The 22,474-nt window shown below is 37.5% G+C and overlaps 3 protein-coding genes across 4 annotated transcripts in view; 1 reads left to right on the top strand and 2 right to left on the bottom strand.

Moving 5' to 3' along the window:
• Nucleotides 1–3,061, bottom strand: part of brwd1 (bromodomain and WD repeat domain containing 1) — a 37,518-nt gene extending 34,457 nt beyond the window's left edge. For both annotated transcript variants that reach the window (XM_067450090.1, XM_067450092.1), the window contains exons 1-6: nucleotides 2,650–3,061; nucleotides 2,489–2,547; nucleotides 2,350–2,379; nucleotides 2,096–2,155; nucleotides 336–486; nucleotides 137–232 (exon numbers count right to left, since the gene is read on the bottom strand). In XM_067450090.1, the coding sequence (XP_067306191.1) occupies nucleotides 137–232; nucleotides 336–486; nucleotides 2,096–2,155; nucleotides 2,350–2,379; nucleotides 2,489–2,547; nucleotides 2,650–2,698 (445 nt within the window). In that variant the 5' untranslated portion in view covers nucleotides 2,699–3,061. The remainder of the gene's footprint in view (nucleotides 1–136; nucleotides 233–335; nucleotides 487–2,095; nucleotides 2,156–2,349; nucleotides 2,380–2,488; nucleotides 2,548–2,649) is intronic.
• Nucleotides 3,062–4,707: 1,646 nt separating this feature from the next.
• hmgn1a (high mobility group nucleosome binding domain 1a) lies at nucleotides 4,708–8,134 on the bottom strand. Its single transcript, XM_067450089.1, has 6 exons — nucleotides 7,942–8,134; nucleotides 6,316–6,342; nucleotides 6,176–6,205; nucleotides 6,050–6,085; nucleotides 5,829–5,963; nucleotides 4,708–5,721 (listed from the first exon to the last, which is right to left on the bottom strand). The coding sequence occupies exons 1-6, from the start codon at nucleotides 7,957–7,959 to the stop codon at nucleotides 5,665–5,667; spliced, it is 303 nt and encodes a 100-aa protein (XP_067306190.1). The 5' UTR covers nucleotides 7,960–8,134; the 3' UTR covers nucleotides 4,708–5,664.
• Nucleotides 8,135–8,532: 398 nt separating this feature from the next.
• On the top strand, nucleotides 8,533–16,190 carry get1 (guided entry of tail-anchored proteins factor 1). Its single transcript, XM_067450088.1, has 5 exons — nucleotides 8,533–8,677; nucleotides 10,059–10,224; nucleotides 11,124–11,191; nucleotides 15,398–15,512; nucleotides 15,680–16,190. The coding sequence occupies exons 1-5, from the start codon at nucleotides 8,588–8,590 to the stop codon at nucleotides 15,751–15,753; spliced, it is 513 nt and encodes a 170-aa protein (XP_067306189.1). The 5' UTR covers nucleotides 8,533–8,587; the 3' UTR covers nucleotides 15,754–16,190.
• Nucleotides 16,191–22,474: the final 6,284 nt, after the last annotated feature.

Here is a 22,474-nt window from a genome sequence, read left to right as displayed (position 1 = left end):
AGGGGATCACAATTTTCATTTCATGCCGATAAAAGAAAAAAAGCTATTTTTTATTTTACTCCGAGACAAGAACATTTTTAAACTAAAAATGGTCATTGTTGAGCTTTGTTACAGGTGGATAACAGACAGTGCTCACCTATATTGGCATCCCTGCAGTTTAAAGGCCTCTCTGGTGGTCTCCCTCTATGAAGGGCCGCGAACGTGGAGGCTTTCCATCTGCTACTGCCGCAGTCTAGAGATGTGGAGAGCAGGCAGACGGTGGTGACATTTAGACTTGGATAACTGACAGACTCACACCAAGGTCGAAGGGATTGAAAGCTCCAGCCTGATCTCACCTTTTGACCGCCGCAGTAAAGAGTGTTTCCCGGCCCCCAGGAGAGAGTGCACTCCTGGCACACCAGACGGAGCCTCTCGGTCCAGAATCGGGCCGATCTGCTTGCATATCTGCAAAAGGTGGTCTGGTGCGATATGTCTATTGGCAGCAACCTAACAAAGAACAAAGGATCTTTACACCGTGAGGATGCTATAAAGTCGCTTGGTTTACTAATGTCATGTATTTTCAATGAAAAACAGTCACCCTTTATATTACGTGTATTAAACAACTTTGTACTTACATCAAATAAAAATTAATAGTTAGAAACATATGTATTTGTTTTGATGTTGCATTGAAGAAACATGTGTGCTTCTGAGATGGGATTAGTGACCCTGCCTGGACCACAAAACCAGTCCAAAGTCACACAGGTATTTTTGTGGCAATATCATTAATAGCAATACACTGTATTGGTAAACATATTTTTTCCTTTAATGCTGAAAATCATTAGGATATTAAGTAAAGATCATGTTCCATGAAGATATTTTGTACATTTCCTACTGTAAATATATTTAAAATGTACTGTTAGTAGTAGTAATATGCATTGCTAAGGACTTCATTTGGATTTCATTTGTCAGGACTTTAAAGGCAATTTTCGCAATATTTAGACTTTTTTGCACCCTCAGATTCCAGATTTTCAAATAGTTGTATCACGGCCAAATATTGTCCCATCCTAACAAACACATCACTGGAAAGCGTTCATTCAGCATTATTCAGCTTTCACGTGGTGTATAAATCTAAATAAATAAATAAATTAAATAAATAAGACCAGTATGACTGGTTTTGTTGTCCAGGGTCACATATGGGTACAGTTTGGACAGGTCTGGTGCTATGGGTAAGGTTTAAGAATGGGTAAAAAGGGAAGGATTAACTGTAATTATAGATGTAATAACAGAAATAATTTACAGTTGTAATTAAGTGCACAATGCACATAAATACTTTAAACATGTACACAATAAGCGCATTATATCACATGACTAATTTAAATCTCAGTGTGTATATATATATATATATATATATATATATATATATATATATATATATATATATATATATATATATATATATATAGAACATTTAAAATAATGGTAAGCCAAAAAGTATCAAATAAAACTATAATAGTGGATTATGATTAATAGCAATATTGGTCCTTAAAACTTCAGTGTAATTGCTCTTTCTTTCGTTTGTCTTTTTTCCTGCTAATGTATCCTTTCTCTGGCTTTTAACTAAGCAAGCAGACAAATAAAACAACAATTTTAAGTAGCTGTCTTGTTAAATATTGACCTATTATTCCTTTCAGGAAAACATAAATAAAAGCCCGTCTCATGCGGCTGAATGCAAGGAGTTTATGTAAAACGTGCCATTTATCGGCCAATCAGAGCGCAGGTCACATGCAACATAAAAAGCCGACGCCAAATCCTGATATCTGATTGGACGGTTTAATATCCTGACGTAGCCACAACCCGACGAGGCCCCACCTTAACTGCAATACAGCACTAAATAATAGGGAAGCAGTCAAAACACACCGAACCCCAAAGAACAGCTCTAATAATAACGCGACAAGACCTAATCAAAGATGCCAACAATATCACGGATGTAGAACAGAACGGGAGGAAAGAGTTCAGATGCCTGTCATTTAAAGTCGAGACTAGATCACAAAACAAACACGTGTGAGAAATTAAACAAGCCATGCACATGCTCCAGAAACAAAATCAAAACACTTACCAAATCTTCGTAAGATCGCGGGTGTTCATTTCCTTCCCAATCCAGTCGACGTGGAAGAAGCTATCAAAAAAATAAGCCGGTTAACGAGGAATGCGAAAGGAAAGCGAACAAGTTCTCTTAATAATATTAGGTATAAGGTAAACAAAGTTCAAGAGGAGAGATAATGAAAAGTAGTATATCGCCGAATCCATGTTTCAATCCAAGAGGGAACCAAACACACAGACTGATGGACATGAAGAGCTCGAGCAACACACCTGATTTTCCTCCAGCTCACACACAAGAGCCTGCAACAGATGAGAACGAGCTGTGTTCAGGGCTCTCATCCACACGAGCATCATTTACACACACAATAAGTTACTCGTTTTAAAGTCCCGACGACTGAAGACAACTCACCTCGGCCGCTTTCCGACACGGCCCCGTGCTCAAATAGCGCGATATCAAGTAATATAACTCTGCGAAAGGACACCGCGAGATCGTTCATTATTGGATTTAGGATACAGATACTATCAAAGTACCTTAAATAACATTCCTAAATGCTACTTTTTGTGGCTTACCCGATTCAAGGGGTGAAATACTCCCATTTCTGGCTGCAGATTCGGCCATAGCTCAAAGAATTCGGTGCTTGGAGACGAACTTTATGTGTAGTTGGTAAATTAAATAATTATTTAATGTCGATTGTACGCTTCGTACCCCTCCACGATTGCTCCCGCTTTCTGTTCGGCCAGTTTTCGGTCGCCATTGGAAGTATGAGGCCTGAGCTCACAGCTACTTCCGCCCGCACAGCGGAAACAGGGGGAGGGTGTACAACCGCTCGTCTTCTTCAGCAAAACACACAAGCCACGCGGACATTTAAAAACGCAAACGTTAAATGTTCAGGTGCACAGTTTATTGTCGTGCCATTAAAAGCAAACCATTTCTCGAAGAACGACGAGACCGCGCGTTCCCGTTCGAAGCAGGACGAACGGCTCGCTCGTGACGTCACTTTGAATGGCGACAGTAGAACCGTTTATCTTTTGTCTTTAAAACAGTCTATGGTTTGAATATGCAAACAACTCATATTCACCACCCCTACTTATTATTATCACATGCATGCGGGATTTTGTGATGTATATTATATTAAATGTGCCAAATTTACTTGATTTACTCCACTGACAAAAAAAAGGAGATCCTCCAAAAAATCTCCCTCAAAACTGGAGCAGTTGCCCCCCAAAAAGTATGCATACACTTATGCATGAGAAACCAAACAAAATATCAAACAAAGTGACTGAGTTTGTGAAGTACCTTTCATGAAAAACATGTTTTTCAAAATAAGCTTGTTAGGTTTTATATGATATAAGAGATCATATCAGATTGCCTAGCTGGATATCCAACTTTACCAACATTTAGAGTAAAGCGATACCATAGGCCAAATCTCAACTGCTTGATATCGTTGCATACTGGAAACTATATGTAAACCCAGCTCTAAGCAGTTGCATCATGGAGATAAAATATTATTAACGTTATGATTCACGGTAAAGCTCTATCTGCTAGCCTATGTGAACATCCACTTAAATCATCGGCTCATATAATTAAAACACACAGTCAAAATGTATAATTCTGAGGTTTAATCTGTTTGCAGATGCCACTTGCTTTATGTGCAATTGGCATCTGAGAACTATTGACATTTTTAGTGCATCTTGAGTGATATATAGTGTGAAGTTTTGATAATAGTTGTAGTAATATGAAGTACTGATATTCACTATAGCTGGTGATTATTTGCCTACAAAACTGTCAACCGGTGTTTATGAATATCGGTCACATACTTTTAGCCTGACCTTAAGACACTAAAACAAGCTTTCAATAACGTAGATCCTAAACCCCCATTAAATTGCATGGATATTAAAATCTTTATAATAGAAAACACAAAAAAACTTTGATAAGATTCATAAAGAATACATTGTTCTTCTGGCTCTTCTTTGGTCATTTTGACCCCAAAATTTTCTTTTAATTTTTAAAAATGGAGTGTTCATTGGTCACATTTGAAATTTAGGCACACATAATGAATTCAAGAGTTTTTTGGGTTGTAAAAAAAAGTAACAAATCTCACCTTGCAGATTCCCTCAGGTCCATCCCCACTACAGAACACTCACATGCACACCTGGAAATACCCGTTAAAATGAATGGGTACCCTTACCTTAAAATGAATGGGTGGCATATAATGGGGTGAGTTCCCCCAAAAATAAAAATCAATCACTGTCAATGCAGAACAGTGAAATAAGGATTCCCTCAGCTTCATCAATGAAAAGTTTATAATAGATATAAGATTGAGTTTTTAATCAGGTCTGTGTACATTTTATTTTAAAATATCAAAAAATGTCAAATTATTTTAAATTCTTGAAAAAGAGACTGAAGGGTTTCCACACATCTTTACAATTATTTTCCAGGATTTATAAATATATCCATATAAACTCAGAGACCTTTCTAGCCAATGATAGAATATGAAACACAAAAACTATTTCTCTCAATAATGCAAAGAAGAAATACTTTTCTAGCTCTCTTCCACATGGAATTTTTTCTGTTGGATATTATATCTTTTGTTCGTTTATCATAAAGGAAAACCAAAGGGCAAAATATCACGGTGAAATTACACCCATTTTATTGGCATATCATACCACTCATTACAGATACAGCTACATAAAAAAGGAAATAAAAAAAGAAACTGTACATGTGTACTTTTAACCTAAAAACCTTGAGTGATATAGCTACTGCTGACATGTTCACGTGAAAGAAATTACAGTAATTCTTATAACATCAGCTACAACCTGCATGTTTAACACTGTAACATAGCTGTTATTAGCTTTGCTAACACACACGATTCCTTTTTTCATCCTCTTAAAGTACCATCACATACTGCATATAGAAATCATGAAAACCTTTTTCACAGCAGCTATACAACAAAGTTATTGCAATGCTATCACCACACAGAGACAAGTCAATGTAAATCACAAATCTGATGAGTGTTCCAGTACTAGTGAGCAGGATCATTATCAAAGCTGTCGATTCATTAAACGGTTTGAATAAAGAGGTCTCAATTTATAGAATACAGCTTATAATAAAAAACAAAACAAAAGCATTTCCTTATAGAACCCCCTTCCCAGACAATACAGGCTACATACAGACGTCCATCACATTGCCTATGGAATGTTAGTGTCTCAGGCAAACGCTCCCAGTTTCAAGAAATTTCATTTTTAAAATTTTAAAAATGGCACAATCACATTATCTGTTGCAACCTGTTCTGCTCCCCTCCCTTTTAAAAACAAAACAGAGTCAAAAAATAATAAGAAGTAGTCATTAGTTGTTTCATGACTGCAATTCTTCTTCAGGAAAAACTGGAGTGGGAAAAGATGGAATCCCTCTTCTAAAGCTTTTCTCTTGAAAGTTGTCTATAAAATGAGCATCTAATATTGAACTACTAAAAAAAAAAACTGCTTTTTTTCCTCTCTTTTTTTTTTAGAAAATAGTCAATAAAAATATTCCTCTGTATTGTACAAGAAAAGAGGTATGGGAGCTCTGGTGAAATGTAATCAACGTTATTTAGCAGCTCCCTCTTTCTCCTCCTCGCCTTCTTCTTCCTCTCCATTGTCCTCCTGTAACAAACAAATAAATAAATAACCTTAGCAACAGACAAAATGGACTAATGAGCAAGCAAAATTATACAAGACCTCAGTGGGTTGGATTAATTATTCGGACTTACTTCATCAGCTTTGGTCTCTCCATTCTCCGCTGGAGCTTTCTCCTCAGACTCGGACTCGGCCTTTGCATCCTCTTTCTTGTCCTCTGGCTTGGCCTTTTCTACCTCCTTGGCCTTCTTGCCCCTCGCAGGTGCCTTCTGTGACATTTCAGAGAATACACGGTTAAGCTATTGCAGATAACATTCATTGAGAGCATTAAAGCTTATTTTGGTAACCGATGTACCTTTGGCTTGGGCTCAGACTTTGGCGTATCGGGTTTCTGTAAAGCAGAAGTCAACATAAGACATGTGCATCAAAAACAGGTAATTGTGTTAATATGAATTCAGGAGGATTGACAAAACCAACTTACACCTTGAAGTCTCTCAGACCGTCTTTTGGGCTGTTTGATGAGGACAAGATGGGGAAAGGCAACAAAAAAACAAGCATTAATTATCAGAGTTTTATGCAAAAAACGTGTTATATATGTAACACTAATGGACTCAAACTCACCCCAGCTGCTTCAGTGTCATTGTTAGCCTGTACCAGAGGAAACAGAAGCTGTTAGTAAGTGTACATGGCTGACTGAGGGGGGAGGTGTTGCACCCCCCACACCCCCTCTCCAAATTAGGTGCAATTATGTCATCTAAAAGGAAATGTGGGGGAGGGGGCCAATCCAATTCCTTTATTGACCCTTTTCACATTTCCGGTTTTCAGCATAGTTGGGTAAACTTCTATAGCGGTGAATGGGAGACTATATTAAATAGATTTTCTGTTCCCATTTGCTCAACTAAAAAAGGGAAAACTATTCACAACTTAAAAAAAATAAATAGATAACAGCAGTCACAGTTAACCATAGACAGTAGCAGTTAACTAGATAGAAACACCCTTACAGTAAACTAGTTTTTTTTTTTTTTTTGTAACTTGATGCAAAGGCAATATAATAAGAAAAGTGTTATACATTTTTTTTTTAATATAAAAACAACAACGTTTTTCACGTTTCATAATTTAGGATGCTGATGACCGGTAAAACGCGTCACCAGTCTGTGAAAAAGGGCCATTATATAATCTAAAAGTAAATGTGGGGGGAGGGGTCATCCAATTTCTTTACTGTAGTTAAATGTGTCGTGAAAACGCAGCTAAATTAAAATAAAAAGTAAACATAACTAAAAGACGGTGCAAATTAACGACATAATTTGATAACTTTTATCGATATTAACGACAAAATTCCGTGCCGAAGGAAGGAGGGGAAGAGAAGCTCCGCCTCCACCGACACATTTCACTCACCTTCGACGACCAAACACAACACATTCGAAGTTTGTTAACATAAATCAGCATTGGCGTCGAAATTAAAACTGGAAAACGAGAATTCCTTTAGGAAGTTAGTTAAATACGCGGGTAAAACTTTCTCAAGCCAGTTTAACGACGTCCGCTTCAAAGGTCAAATGAAAAACACAGACGGGCTAGTCACATAAAAACCTAATTATGAAATAAACCTGGTGGGATAAACTCGTTTGGGTGTGCAAGGCTTGAAATGCGTTTAGTGAAAAGGCAGCCATGACGCTCAAGCCTATGGTGTGTGTGTCCTAACGTTACACGAGGGACCATATGGATTCGAACACATGTATTTACAGTTAACGTTACACAAGGGGCAAACAAAGATCCCACGATGTTCCTCAAACACACAACTTTCATTAATTTATTTGTATAGGGTTATACAGATATTAAAACGCCGCAGTTAAAAAGGAAAACATTTGCAGGACCAAGCTCATCTCCATGGAATAACATGCCCAAACGTTACGAGGTTACACCCCTTTGTCTGATTATTACTTTGCGTATTCTCTACAAGATTGAAGTGTGAAAGTAAAGTCGAGAATGCTCTTTGTGGGGTGTTTTTGGTGGTTTTTTAAAATGTCCACTCGCAGTCGACACAATTGCAGAGCTCTAAGTAAAAAGGCGCCAGATTCATGCCACCGTCTCGCCTGCCCTAGATTACCAGTTAACACATGCACAAAATGCAGTAAACACTCAGATAACTTCACATAAAGCTTACTAGCGACGTGCATATTTAAATATTGCATGCTTTTGTGAAAATCACACTATAAAACAGAATAAAACATTCAATATTTTTGAACTTACTTTGCTCCTTTTCGGCATGGCTGCTTAAAGCTTGTATGCTTTTAGAACAAAAATAGGAAATAAATAAAAATAGCTTACGCACTGGTAAGTAAAGTGTAAAAACCAGGTCTAGGAAACACTGAAGCAAGCATTAATGGTCTATCGGAACAGAAACTAGCTGGAACCGGATTGGATCTCGCCTTTCTATATTCTTTTCATTATAGCACTAACCTGATGCAGGCTACGCTCCGCCCCTTCTCAGCCGTGATTGGCTGAAACGTCTTGGCAACCATATTTCAAACCAAAGCAAAGTGCCCGTGTGGATAGGTTGAGGTGTCAATCATAGATTTGCGTGTATGTAGTTTAGGCGCCACTTTCTGCATTTGTTGTTTCCGTGAGCATGTAAATATATCCTTAGTACTGCTTACAAACATATATATTAAGTGCGTTGCATATCATTGCAATGCATTTAAAGAAACATGTCGTTTAATAAATAAAAAACGTGTTTTGTCTTATAAACATTACTTTTTCAGATAATTGAATGTCGTTGCATATTTTTTCCCCTATAATATAAGTATACTTTAAATATGTAACTTGAAGAACCGGTGAAAAGCAGCGCTATAGTGTGTTATTATTATTGGGGGAGGATCAGGGTGATGAAAAGAAAATGGCTGCCGGGTTTAACTGGTTCCTTGTACTGAGCTGTGTGTTTCTGTGCAACCTCGTCAAAACATTCCTCCCATCTATTTCTTCATTTGTAAGTATTGATTCAAAAGAGTTTTAGGGACGCGTAAGCACATCTATATTTTCAAAAGTGTATTCGTCGTGATGTGACGCCATTATTAGTGTGAGACAGCATGTCTGCTACCCCTACAGGAGCTTCATGTAGCTAGTCACAGCAAACAAAAGCTGCTCTGTTAAACTACCACCATTCTCTAGCTTTAACTAAGTAAAACCCATTCATGAACACCAATTAGCGGTCAATAGTACTAGTACCAAACAAACGTTTGATGTGGGCTATTAATATTTTCACAAACCAGTAAAAATTGCCATTTCATGAATTAGACAATGTTACCTGGATGTACACAATGGTACTGATTGTTCATTTATTAATATAACATGGCATTTCATGTACATGGTACTCCATATGTAAAAACAACATCATATAGTTTTACTATGGTACTGTATATATAAAAAAAACATTGCTAATGTCTGGTTTCTTAATGTCTAGATCACTGTTGTTATTGCAATGTCATATAAATATAAAAGTGTTATAGAGACTTGTTGCAGTTGTGAGGAGGGGAAAACGTCAGAATTGTGAGATGTTAACTCACTATAAACTTCCAAGTGAGAGGAGAAAAGTCAGAACTGTGAGACACAGAACTGATAAGGAAAAAGTCCAAACTTGAGATATAAACTCGCTATTGAGAGGGGAAAAAGTTAAAACTGTGAGGTATGAACTTGTAATTGAGAGGGAAAAATTCAATTCTGTGAGATATAAACTCGCTATTGAGAGGAAAAAAAGTAAAAACTGTAATATAAACTTGTAATTTATATTGTCAAACATGTGAAACATATATAAAAGTCAAACATGTGAGATATAAAGTTGTTGCAGTTGTGAGGAGGGGTAAAAAGTCACAATTAACTTTTTATTTTGTTATTCCATGGCAGGGGAAAAAACATTTATGAGATGTAAACTTACAATTGTGAGGAGAAAAGTAAAAACTGTGAGATAAACACAGAATTGAGGAGGAAAAGGTCCAAACTGAGATATAGACTCGCTTTTGAGCGGGGAAAAAGTCACAACTGTGTGATATAAACTCGCAATTTAGAGGAAAAGGTCAAAACTCTGATATAAACTTGTAATTGAGAGGGAAATGTCAAAACTGCATGCGAGATATAAACTCGGATTTGTGAGAAATGAGTCAAAATTGTAAGGTAAACATTGCAATTTTGCCTTTTTTTAATTTCTTTATTCCATTGCAACAAATGGAAAACAAACTTTTATGTCTTTCATAGGTCTTCATAATAACAATAAATATCCCTTGAGGGATATTCAGTGTAAAAGCTTTGAGTACATTCTAATGCATCGAAAATTATTGAGTGTACAATATAAGATTTTATGTTTGTTCTCGTAGCTGTCGAAGATCTTTCAGAAAGATGCTGATCAGGAGATGGAGATGAGGACAGAGATCCAGAACATGAGGATGGAGCTGTCTTCCATCAGCATGATGGACGAGTTTGCCAGATACGCTAGACTGGAACGCAAGATCAACAAGAGGACTGATCAGCTGAAGACTCTTGGTAAACAAAATTGTGATTGCTTTCAAACCAGCACAACACAGAAAGGAGCCCACAAAACAGCCAAATAGTGTCGCAACATGTGTAATATTGATATATTGAAACCAAGGAGCAAAGGGCAGCATGTGTTAAGATATTTACAGCCACCCGCACATCTGATGAAAGTCAAACTAACGTTAAACTTTCTAAAATTGCTTTGGTGAGCTAGTTTGTGTGATTGCCATAGTGGGGCGAGAACTGAGGAACCAAAAGTTTCTTCACTTGGCAGTGGAGAATTCAAAGTCTCAGGCCAAGTGTTGAAAATGGCAGGTGGGTTTCAGATAACGACTTCAGTATTCATGAAGGAAGACAAATGGCTCAGCTGCTGCCTGTCGCTGTCCTTCATGTCTAGTGTAGCCACAGTTACTGGTGTAAAGCATGGTCATAACTTGTTAAAGGATTTGTTTACCCAAAATTTAAGAATCTATCATCAATTGCTCTTTCCAATCCCATAAGACTTGTTCATCTTCAAAACTCCAGTGAAGAGACTAAAGCAAGAGTTAACCCAAAAATGAATATTGTAATTATGTAAAGCGCTTTGAGTGCCTTGAAAAGCGCTATATAAATTGAACGCATTATTATTATTATTAATTAATTTCTCTCCCTCCTGTTGCTCCAAAACCGTTAGACTTTCATTCATCTTCAGAATACAAATGAAGATCTTTTTGATGAAATATGAGAGCTTTCTTTCTCTCCATTGACCGCTACACAACTACCACTATGACACTTCAAAAAGTTCATCGCAAAGTGATCGTAAAACTAATTTATATGAATTTAGTCATTTTCAAAATTTTCTGAAGAGACACGATTGCTTTTTATTCACAGAAACCTTTGTTTATAATTGTTTTATTTTGTTTTTACAGTCAAATCAAGAACTGCACAGCAAGCAAAAATGAAATGGATTGTGAATATCGTATTTTACATTTCACAGGTGAGTTAGGATCACTTTTAATTTGTGTATTAACCCCACATAGCCTACTGTATCTTTATTTATATGCAAATTTTAACATGATCTTGAAACCTGCTGTACACAATCTAAGTAGGAGGCCTTTTAATATTTAAAAACACCTTCACATTGTGCTAAATTCATCTTTTTTGGTTTGAAAAAATATATACATATTTTTAAAATAGTAAATGTAAGAATAACTTTTATATTGCTAGTAATGTTTCAAGATGAGCATTAAAGAAAATTATCCATACACATTTTTTTTTAGAAAAATCATGTGGAGTGACATTTATGTCCATTTTATGTAAGTAGTCTGTTATAGTGTAATAAAGATTTCATTGACTTACATCACAAACGATCGGAATGTCGTCTTTTGGCTATATACAGTGAGGAAAATAAGTATTTGAACACCCTGCTATTTTGCAAGTTCTCCCACTTGGAAATCATGGAGGGGTCTGAAATTGTCATCGTAGGTGCATGTCCACTGTGAGAGACATAATCCCCCCCAAAAAAATCCAGAAATCACAATGTATGATTTTTTAACAATATTTATTTGTATGATACAGCTGCAAATAATTATTTGAACACCTGAGAAAATCAATGTTAATATTTGGTACGGTAGCCTTTATTTGCAATTACAGAGGTCAGACGTTTCCTGTAGTTTTTCACCAGGTTTGCACACACTGCAGGAGGGATTTTGGCCCACTCCTCCATACAGATCTTCTCTAGATCAGTCATGCTTCGGGCCTGTCGCTGAGAAACACGGAGTTTGAGCTTCCTCTAAAGATTCTCTATTGATTTTAGGTCTGGAGACTGGCTAGGCCACGCCAGAACCTTGATATGCTTCTTACAGAGCCACTCCTTTGTAGGGTTGTGCACAAATAGTTGAATATTCAATCTGTAATTAGTATTCGAAAACTAAAAATAATATTATAATTTTACGGCGTTGATTTGCTGTCTGTAAATGCACTGAATCTATGATAAATCCCTCTAAATCTCGCAGTTATAAATAAATCCACTGGCTGGCACTGTGGAGCATGTTAATAAGTTGAGTGAATTTGATCACAGTGTTGTCGTCTGCCTCGCGATTTTTGGAGTTACTTAGATGAAAATTGAAAAGGATCTTACAAAATAGAGTTCTGATTAAATCAATTACTGAAACTGAGTTATCATAATATCACCACCACAAATGAGAAATACATCCAAACACCGGCCGAATGAGGAAAGACAGATCACTCCATCACAAGTGCAGGTAAGCGCATCTGTACCCCGAGTGAGAGCGAGATAACTTATGATAGCAAAAAGATCTCGAGACAAATGTTTCCTTCAAGTCTGTTGAGGGTTTAAGAACAGAAAACACAAAGTGCTTCACTTAAACTTCACATAACTGTTATCTTTGTCTCCGCAACGTCTCTCAGCGGGGCGCATTTTCTTACCCGAGAATAATATCATTATAGTTTCTCTCTCAACATGAAAATGTAAAACAATACATACAGATTTGCGCGCGTGTGTGTGTGTATGTACGTTTTGCACGATAACTGCAGCTCTGCTTTATTAGGCCCCGATCACACATAACGCGTTTTTCAGGTTCGAAAACGCGAGGCGCACTGCACTCCCTTTTTTGGTCGAAGTTTTTTCTTTCAAAAGAGCTGTGCGCTTTAATGTTTCTAGGCAACCCTCAAATCACCTGTACTGTCAGTCAAATCAATGTAACGGTCAACACAACGGAAGGCCCGCCTCTTCATTCTTTCGATTGGACAACAGAAAATAAGCGCGAAGACTTTGCACGCTTTTCCGCTCAGAGTTGACTTTTTTTCAACTTCATGCACTCGGAGCGCTCCTTCAAAAACGCGAGGCGCAGCAAGCGGTTAAAACGCGAGGCGCCCGGGGCGCATAAGCAGCGCGCATTACGCTCTCTGCCTACCGAAATCCATTCAAAAAAGGCGCCTCTCGCTGCAAAAACGCGTTCTGTGTGATCGGGGCCTTCGTGTTTCTTTCAGCTTGCACTGCTTGAGCTTATGATGCTTTTGTTCTTTAGGCATAGTTTTTTTACAGACTTTTTAATGTTTTGAAAACCTTAAGATATAACGTAAGCGTGTTGTGCACATTGCCTAATCATAAGCTTGTCCAGAAATGGTGACGACATGTTAATAAAAAAAAATCGTCTCTCTCATTTTCTCAAAATACCATTAAAATATTTGATTTTTATGAGCCCAAATATTCAAATTCAATATTTTGGGAAAATGCCCATCCCTACGCCTTGGTTATTCTGGCTGTGTGCTTCGGGTCATTGTCATGTTGGAAGACCCACCCTCGACCCATCTTCAATGCTCTAACTGAGGGAAGGAGGTTGTTCCCCAAAATCTCACAGTACATGGCCCAGGTCATCCTGTCCAATGTGCAGAAAAGCACCCTCAAAGCATGATGCTACCACCCCCATGCGTCACAGTAGGGATGGTGTTCTTGGGATGGTACTCATCATTCTTCTTCCTTCAAACACGTTTAGTGAAATTTATGACCAAAAAGTTATATTTTGGTCTCATCTGACCACATGCCTTTCTCCCATGACTCCTCTGGATCATCCAAATGGTCATTGGCAAACTTAAGACGGGCCTGGACATGTGCTGGTTTAAGCAGGGGAACCTTCCATGCCATGCATGATTTCAAACCATGACTTCTTAGTGTATTACCAACATTAACCTTGGAAACGGGGGTCCCAGCTCTTTTCAGGTCATTGACCAGCTCCTCCCGTGGAGCTCTGGGCTGATTTCTCACATTTCTTAGGATCATTGAGACCCCACGAGGTGAGATCTTGCATGGTGCCCCAGTCCGAGGGAGATTGACTGTCATGTTTAGCTTCTTCCATTTTCTAATGATTGCTCCAACAATGGACCTTTTTTCACCAAGTTGCTTGACAATTTCCCTGTAGCCCTTTCCAGCCTTGTGGAGGTGTACAATATTGTCTCTAGTGTCTTTGGACAGCTCTTTGGTCTTGGCCATGTTAGTAGTTGGATTCTTACTGATTGTATGGGGTGGGCAGGTGTCTCTATGGAGCTAACGACCTCAAACAGGTGATCTAATTTAGGATAATAAATGGAGTGGAGGTGGACATTTTAAAGGCAGACTAACAGGTCTTTGAGAGTCAGAATTCCAGCTGATAGACAGGTGTTCAAATACTTATTTGCAGCTCTACCAGACAAAAAAATAGTTAAAAAAATCATATATTGTGATTTCTGGATTTTTTTTTAGATTATGTCTCTCACAGTGGACATGCACCTACAATTACAATTTCAGACCCCTCCATGATTTCCAAGTGGGAGAACTTGCAAAATAGCAGGGTGTTCAAATACTTATTTTCCTCACTGTATATACCAGTAACTCCACCAAATTGCGTCATACTACATGAGCCACAATACTATCATACTGTATGAGACATAATACTATATATTCTTATACTGTGTGATAAATAAGACTATACTCATACAGTATGAGCCACAATACTATATATTATCATACTGTATGAGACACAAGACTATATATTCTCATACTGTATGATAAATTAGACTATACTAGTACAGTATGAGCCACAATACTATATATTATCATACTGTATGAGACACAAGACTATATATTCTCATACTGTATGATAAATTAGACTATAATTATCATACTATATGAGCCACAATACTATTTATTATCATACTATATGATAAATAAAACTATATATTATACTATATGAGCCACAATACTATATTATTATCATACTATATAGTTTTATTTTTCATATAGTATGATAACATACATTTGTATTTATCATATAATATGATACAGTATTGTGGCTCATATAGTATGATAATATATAGTTTTATTTATCATATATTATCATACTATATGAGCCACAATACTGTATCATATTATATGATAAATACAAATTTATGTTATCATACTATATGAAAAATAAAACTATATATTATCATACTGTATGATACCAAAATATGATATTCCTCTACCACTAACACACATGCAGACTCAATTTTGTCTAAAGGTTGAATTAATGCTTTCATCTCAAATTAATTATTTCTGACTATTATTTCAGAATATATGTCACTTTACAGTGTTAATATGATTGATGTATCTGCATGTATTCTCTCATAATGGCATGATGTTCTATTTTTTACTGTCTGTTGTTAGGCGGCCCTCATGATCTCACTCATATTGAAGTATTACGCAGATCCGGTCACAGTTGTGCCCAATAAATGGATTGCTCCACTGGAGAGACTAGTAGCCTTTCCTTCTGGAGTTGCTGGTATGTCCCAGTCACTGACGGTATTCAATGGCCACTAAGATTTAAATGATTGATTTAAAAAGTATAACAATTTGACAGAAATAATTGCATGATTTACATGCTGTCTGGATAAAATTGAGTTTTTAGAGTGTTTTAAATAGTTTTTTTGCTTCTTTTTTTAATCTCAGGTGGTGTTGGAATCACATGCTGGCTAGTAGTCTGCAACAAGGTGGTGGCCATCTTTCTACATGCTGTCAGTTAAACTAACAGCTTTACATCAACATCTTTACACAGTCACTGGATTTTCAAGAGTGGCCTAAAGAAGAGGTCTTCAACCCCCTGCCGCAGGCCTGAAGACCTCTGGCCTAAACTCAGTGATTCTTTTAAAAACTAAAAAATAACATTCACTGTTCCGTTAAACAGTTCACATCTGTTTTACATTTACAATTTCTTGTTTAATGGCATTCAAATGCTTTTATTTGTATTGAGCTGACATGTAAACATTCCTAACAAATAGCAGGACACTGGTTTAAGCTTTATGATCATGATGCCATCAACAGATTTGGTGTTTATTTATTACTTGTACCATAATTGTATATTTTGGCTTGTGTTGTGGTTAATTGGTTTTTGTCAGTTACAAATCTATTTATTGATTGTATTTCAAAGAAAAATGCATTAATAAATGTGCAATTGAAAATGTGCAGTTTTATTGCTTCATTTGACTGTATAATGGCAAGAATATTTATGTGAACCCTTTTGAAAATAACAGCATTTCTGCATTGATTACTTATTAAATGTGGTGCAACTGGCTAAACTAATGGCACACAAACAATTACTCTTTTTACGTTTTTATTGAATATGCTGAGTAATCATTCAAAGTGCAGGGTGAATTAAAAAAAAATATAAAGGTCCCGTTCTTCGCGTGTTTTCGAAGCTCTGATTATGTTTACAGTGTGCAATATAACATGAGTTCATGTTTCGTGTGTAAAAAGACAGTATTTTTCACACAATTGACTTATCTGTACAGCGCTGTTTCCTCTGTCCTAAAAACGGCCTGATGATTTCCTTGTTCTATGAAGTCCCTCCTTCAGAAACACGTAACGAGTTCTGATTGGGCCAGCGCTTCCCGTGTTGTGATTGGACAGCAGCTTAGCGCACTTTGCCGGAAAGGTCCCGCCTCTTACCATAACGGGGAGATGCAAGCGCTGAATGCGCGCTCTTCTCCACGTGGGGGAGCAACGAGACCACGCCCCCTATTTTGCGTGTTCTTGTGGGCGGAGGGTTAGTCAACAAACGGTTCTAGTGACGTCATTACATCCCTGCACTTCCTGCTGTAGTCCAAACCGGCCGTTCGCTGTGGGCTTTGAAAGGGAACTTCTGTTAAATAAAATAACACGCTTGGCATTGAACTTTGAGCGTTATAATTTTACAGGTTTTATTTATGCTCTAATAGCAACATTACACACTAACTAAAGTTTAAAAGATGGAATCGCAAAGAACGGGACCTTTAATTACTAAACTTGCTGTAAAAGCATTTCGTTGATTTATTTGTGTGATTTGGGTAATAGGGTGATGCTACAATAAAATGAGCTGCTGTCCTGACATTCCTGCATGTAACATGTCTTGATACACTTTTGAATGTATTTTTCCTTCAATGATGACAAAGTGTCCAGCTCCTGGGGTAAACGGTGGTGATCCTTCTATGTTTCACAGTTTTGAAGGTTTTGGTGCTGGTGTTCTTTTCCCTCTAAACCACAGAGCATGTTCCTGCACGCTACTGGCACATTCAGCTGACCTCGATCAAACACAAAACATGTCTTAATGTTTTAGATTTTGGCAGCAGGGGTTTCCTTTATGTTGTCCTGAACACCATTCTTGTTCAGTTTTTTTCTTCTTTTCTAGCGGTCTTTAGTGATAGTCCTTAGGTCTTTTCTTGCCTGTTGTATTCATGGATTCATGAGCCCCTTCAGAAATGCCTTTTCCAGCTTTGTGCATCTTTGTAATGCTTTTGGGGTTTGGGCATGGTTCGCACCAACCAATCACACAATGCTCTGGTATCATTAGCATAGCACCTGCTGAATGAGAACCAGCAATATAATACATAAAAACTAAGCTCATGCACCACTCGTCACCATGATGGTTACCCTCCAAAACACAAAAAACATAACAGAAACTCTTCTAAACTACTATATCTCCCACTTAATGTTAATCTTACACAAGAAACATAATACTTAATTTTGGCCTTTTGATTGTCATGGCAAAGCATGCTGGGAAATAGAAATTCCAGCCCAGTTTCAGTTAAATTAAAGTTTGTCTAAATAATAATAAATAAATAAAAAACAAGTTCATAAAACTCAAAGCAATTGAATAATTACGTTATTTTCAGTTTTGAGAAAATGATCTCATCCAGCTCATTTCGAATTATCATGGTGTCAGTGCGGGCGGATCAGTAATATGAACTGAGCCAAAAGCCAAAGGCTACAGAGGTGACAAGGAACCAAAACTCCATCGGGTGACATAATGAAGGAGAAAACCTTGGGAGAAACCAGGCTAGTCGGGATGCCAGTTCTCCTCTGGCCAAAGAAAAAACAGTGTTTGATTATAATTCTAGTGACATTTCAAGTCAGAAGTCATATATCATCATTATATGACATCAATCATTATAGTTTTCAGAATATTTGTCCAGTTCCATTGAAAATTAGAAAGTCATAACACCAGAAACGTGTCACAAATAAATGCGTATAAATAGTACGAGTGTGCAATGTCGTGGAATGTATACGCCAAAACTCATTTTGGCGTGCATATGATACGCTGTTTTTCGCGTGCATATGATATGCACTTTATGGCGTATATATGACACGCTCTCTTGGGTAGGTTAAGGGTCGTGGGGTGGGGGGTTCGTATGTATAATACGCCATAAAGTGCATATCATATGCACGCAAAAAACAGCGTATCATATGCACGCCAAAAGGAGTTTTGGCGTATACATTCCACGACATTGCACACTCCTACTATTTATACGCATTTTTCGTGAGATCCGGATATTGTGTCGATGGGCCATCACAGAGGAAAGTAGTTGAAACAGTCTCTCGCAGACACTTCAGGCTGCGTTGGTCGTGTATATCGCAGGTACACCATTTGGACTGATCTGGATACGGCCCGGATACGGCCGTATTTTTTGATATAATTTTTTATATCAGCTATGAATTCCATTAATCTTGTGAATTGGCAATTTTCATCAGGGCGTGAAGAAATATAGAGCTGAGTATCGTCAGCATAACAGTGAAAACTAACGCCATGCTTCCTAATGATATCTCCCGGTGGTAGCATATACAGGGTGAAAAACAATGGACACTGAGACTGATTATGGTCAGATAAGTATGATTTAAACCATGTCAATGCAATTCCACTAATGCAATATAATTTGACTAATATCATTAATTAATACTAATATGATATGGTTCAAATCCTGACTGGAAATCCTCTTCTTTCTAAAAAGGAGCATAGTTGTGATGGCACTGCCTTTTCTAGTATTTTTGACAGAAAGGTTAGATTTGAGATTGGCCTGTAATTTACTAAATCTGTAGGATCAAGTTGCGTTTTTTTATTAAGAAGTTTAATAATAGCTAGCTTAAAAGTTTTCGGTACATATCCTAATGACAAAGATTAATTAATGAGGATCTATGACCTCTGGAAGCATCTCTTTCAGTAGCTTAGTCAGTAGGGTCGAGTATACATGTTTGTTGATATAGATGATTTAATGAATTAGTCAATTCTTCTACAATTCCTCACAATGTGACACTTTTTCTTGAAGGAATTTTTTCCTCAGTGACTACAATTCTCTGTCTGATGCTATCTTGTAGTAGACGGTTGCATAGTTAAAATCTTTCCCCTTATATTAACAATCTTACACACAAAAAAGTCCAGTTCATTCACTATGGAACCAAACAGAGATCAAGTTAGAAGTACCAAACACCTCCATCTTTTCCCTATTTAAATAGTTACACGAATAGTTGAACGATCAAGTATGGTGACAAAATAAAACGTGGTACTTCTCTAATCGGATTAAAAAGGAGAACTATAACGTATGGCGGATTAGCACTTCTGAGAGTACTTTGGCTCGGTGCAGTAAAAAGTCCCGGCCGAAACATCTTCCCTCACATCTCCCTATTGACAGAAATGAGAGAGTGAGGGGGAGGTGTGAGGAAAGATGTTTCGGCCGGGACTTTTTACTGCGCCGAACCGAAGTACTCTCAGAAGTGCTAATCCGCCATACATTATAGTTCTCCTTTTTAATCCGATTAGAAATGCGCCACGTTTTATTTTGTCACCATACTTGATCGTTCAACTACTTGTGTAACTGTATTTAAATAGGGGAAACGTGGAGGTGTTTGGTACTTCTAACTTGATCTCTGTTTGGTACCATAGTGAATCAACTGGGCTTAGGGTGCTAAGCTAAATGCTATCAGATCGTCACTGCGTGTCAGAGAGATTAAGTGCATGCACTGAGACGAGAGAGGTATGTATCAACTCGTTTAAATTAAGGGAATAACAGTTTAATATGAAAAGGCAGAGAAGTATCCCTTTAAAGGCTCTTTAGTTTAAAAGAAAAGCACAATGGCGAGCACGTCCAAAAACGGACGAAAGAGGCGCGCGCTGCTGAGCCAAACTAAACACTTGGGTGAAGATGACAGAATAAGACTTCTGCACAACGTGGTTTTGATTTTTTATAGTAATAAAGTAATTTAGTTCAGTTAGAGAACAGGCCGTTCAAATAAAAACTGAAGATGTATGCTAAGAATCATACGAAAGAGCATCGCAACAGGAGTCAGATCTTGAGCTGACAGATGATCGCGGAACATTTGGTTTTAAAGTGAAATGAAAAATCGCCTAATAAAGGGAGTTTGTCATTGTGTTGTGTTTTTCATTAAGAATAATAGGCTAATTTTAAACCGAAACTAAAATCTGCTTGGCCGCACAAAGCACGCATTTACTGACGAGCTGTCATTCACCGTGTGCGCGCACTGGCGCGTTTTCAGTTCATATCGAAGCATAACTTTCATAGGAATTCATTAGCTGTGTCTCATTTCAGAAGGCTGCGTCCTCCAGAGGCCGCATTTGAAGGGTGCATACGTCATAAGGCCGTCTCATTTCAAAAAAATGAGTAGGACACTTCAAATGCGACCTTCGAATGCAACCTTCTTTCACAGGATTTCGGAGTGTGCATGAGGTGTAGCCTTCGCGGCTGGAGATAACCAATAATTCTTTGCGTCGCCGTTAACAACCGTCATATATATATTTTTATATTATATGAAAAAACTGCACCACTGCCAGATATACATGCGAGCGTAGGTGTGGTGTTTAAAATATAATTCAAGCTTGTTTTTATTTTTAAGCTCTATTACCTCAAACTGATAGTTGTGGTGAACAGGATTAAAACGCTTTAGTGCTTTTTAAACGTTTAGAACAGCACATTGCTGTCAAGACAAGAAACATTTCATAGTAATTTTCAAGTTATAAATAATTTTCATTCATATAAACTGGCGTGAGAGCGCAACGAGGCTGAATGTGTTGGCATAGCAACGTGATACTTCCTGCCTGTGTGTCCTACGAAGGACATCTCGTTTAATTCTGATTGAGGACACTCCGTATACTGCATCCTACACAGGATGTGTCCTCCGGAGGATGCAGCCTTTAAAATATAACGAAATGAGACACAGCTACTGAAAGCACTAGCTTTGAAATGAATCCGGCCGTTATTAATGCCTGAGCGGCAGTGTGCATGTTCCTTTCGGTTAGATATAATTAGTGATTTAAAAGCCCAGATACCGTTATTACCGATGTTGTCACATCACACTTTGATTAACCGTGGGAAAATGTCCCCACCTTCACTACTGTACATTCGCGAAATGGATGCGCATTGCTTAGTTTATCACAGATAAGAACAAAAACGTAGGCTAATAGTCAAATGTAAATGCAGTCAAATGCAACCTTTGTCTAAAACCGAAATAACTATCAATGTCTCAACAATAAGAAAAGAACAAATGCACATAGTCATAACTTAGAGTTTACACACAGTTCTGCTGTGTCTATGAACAGAAGCTATTCCCAGATATGCTTTCACTTTACCTCTACAATACTTAGAACAGAATTGGATCATTTGTGATTCTGTCTGTCATGATTTCTTGCATTGCCTTGAGACAATTCTCTATTGTTAGCCTAGGCCACAGTCATTATGGTTCATCATATCGCCTGGTAGCATACATCTTAGCATGTTAAGAGCTACTTCTGTAGTTATTTTGGTGAAAGTAACTCAAAAGTAATAGAGGAGTAATGTGACGCATTACAATTCTGAGACAGTAATATTGTAATGTAAAGAATTACTTTTAAATAGTAGTAATAAGTAATCTATAATATATTACAGTTTGGAAGTAACTTGCACAACACTGGTCCTTACTGCATTGCTGTTTGGAAATGTCAGAAGTTGAAGCTTTATTTCTTGATAATTTAACCACTGTATCAAATAAAACCTCTTTGTTTTCGTTTAAAGAGTCAAAAAATAAGTGTTGGATCATTTTTAATCTTCTATGTAAAAAGCACCAATGAATCAATCACAATAAGACCAGGAATGTGTATTAATTAAAAAAGTTTAATTTATTGTTGACTTCAACAAACCCCCTTTCACACTGCACGTCAGACCCGCAATATTCCCACAACATTGCCGAGTCGCCTTCTGTGTGAAAGCAACCACGTCCCAGAATTGACTACCGAATTGAACCCGGGTCGGGGACCTAGTAACATTACGGGGTTCGATCCGGGACGAGCGCTGTGTGAACAAAAGCCAAAACTAATGCTGCAACGTGTACGTAGTTATCGTGCGACTCCTAGAGCTTGTTTTTTCAATAATACAACCCTGCAGTGCCAGAAGAGCTAGTCGGTATTTTAAACGCAGAGAGTGTTCGTATACAAAAGACACTAAAAAG

Source organism: Pseudorasbora parva, chromosome 8, assembly GCF_024679245.1.
Source record: "Pseudorasbora parva isolate DD20220531a chromosome 8, ASM2467924v1, whole genome shotgun sequence".
NCBI classification, from domain to species: Eukaryota; Metazoa; Chordata; class Actinopteri; order Cypriniformes; family Gobionidae; genus Pseudorasbora; species Pseudorasbora parva.
The sequence above is the reverse complement of the archived record's forward strand: the minus strand, read 5'-3'. Positions and strand labels throughout refer to the sequence as shown.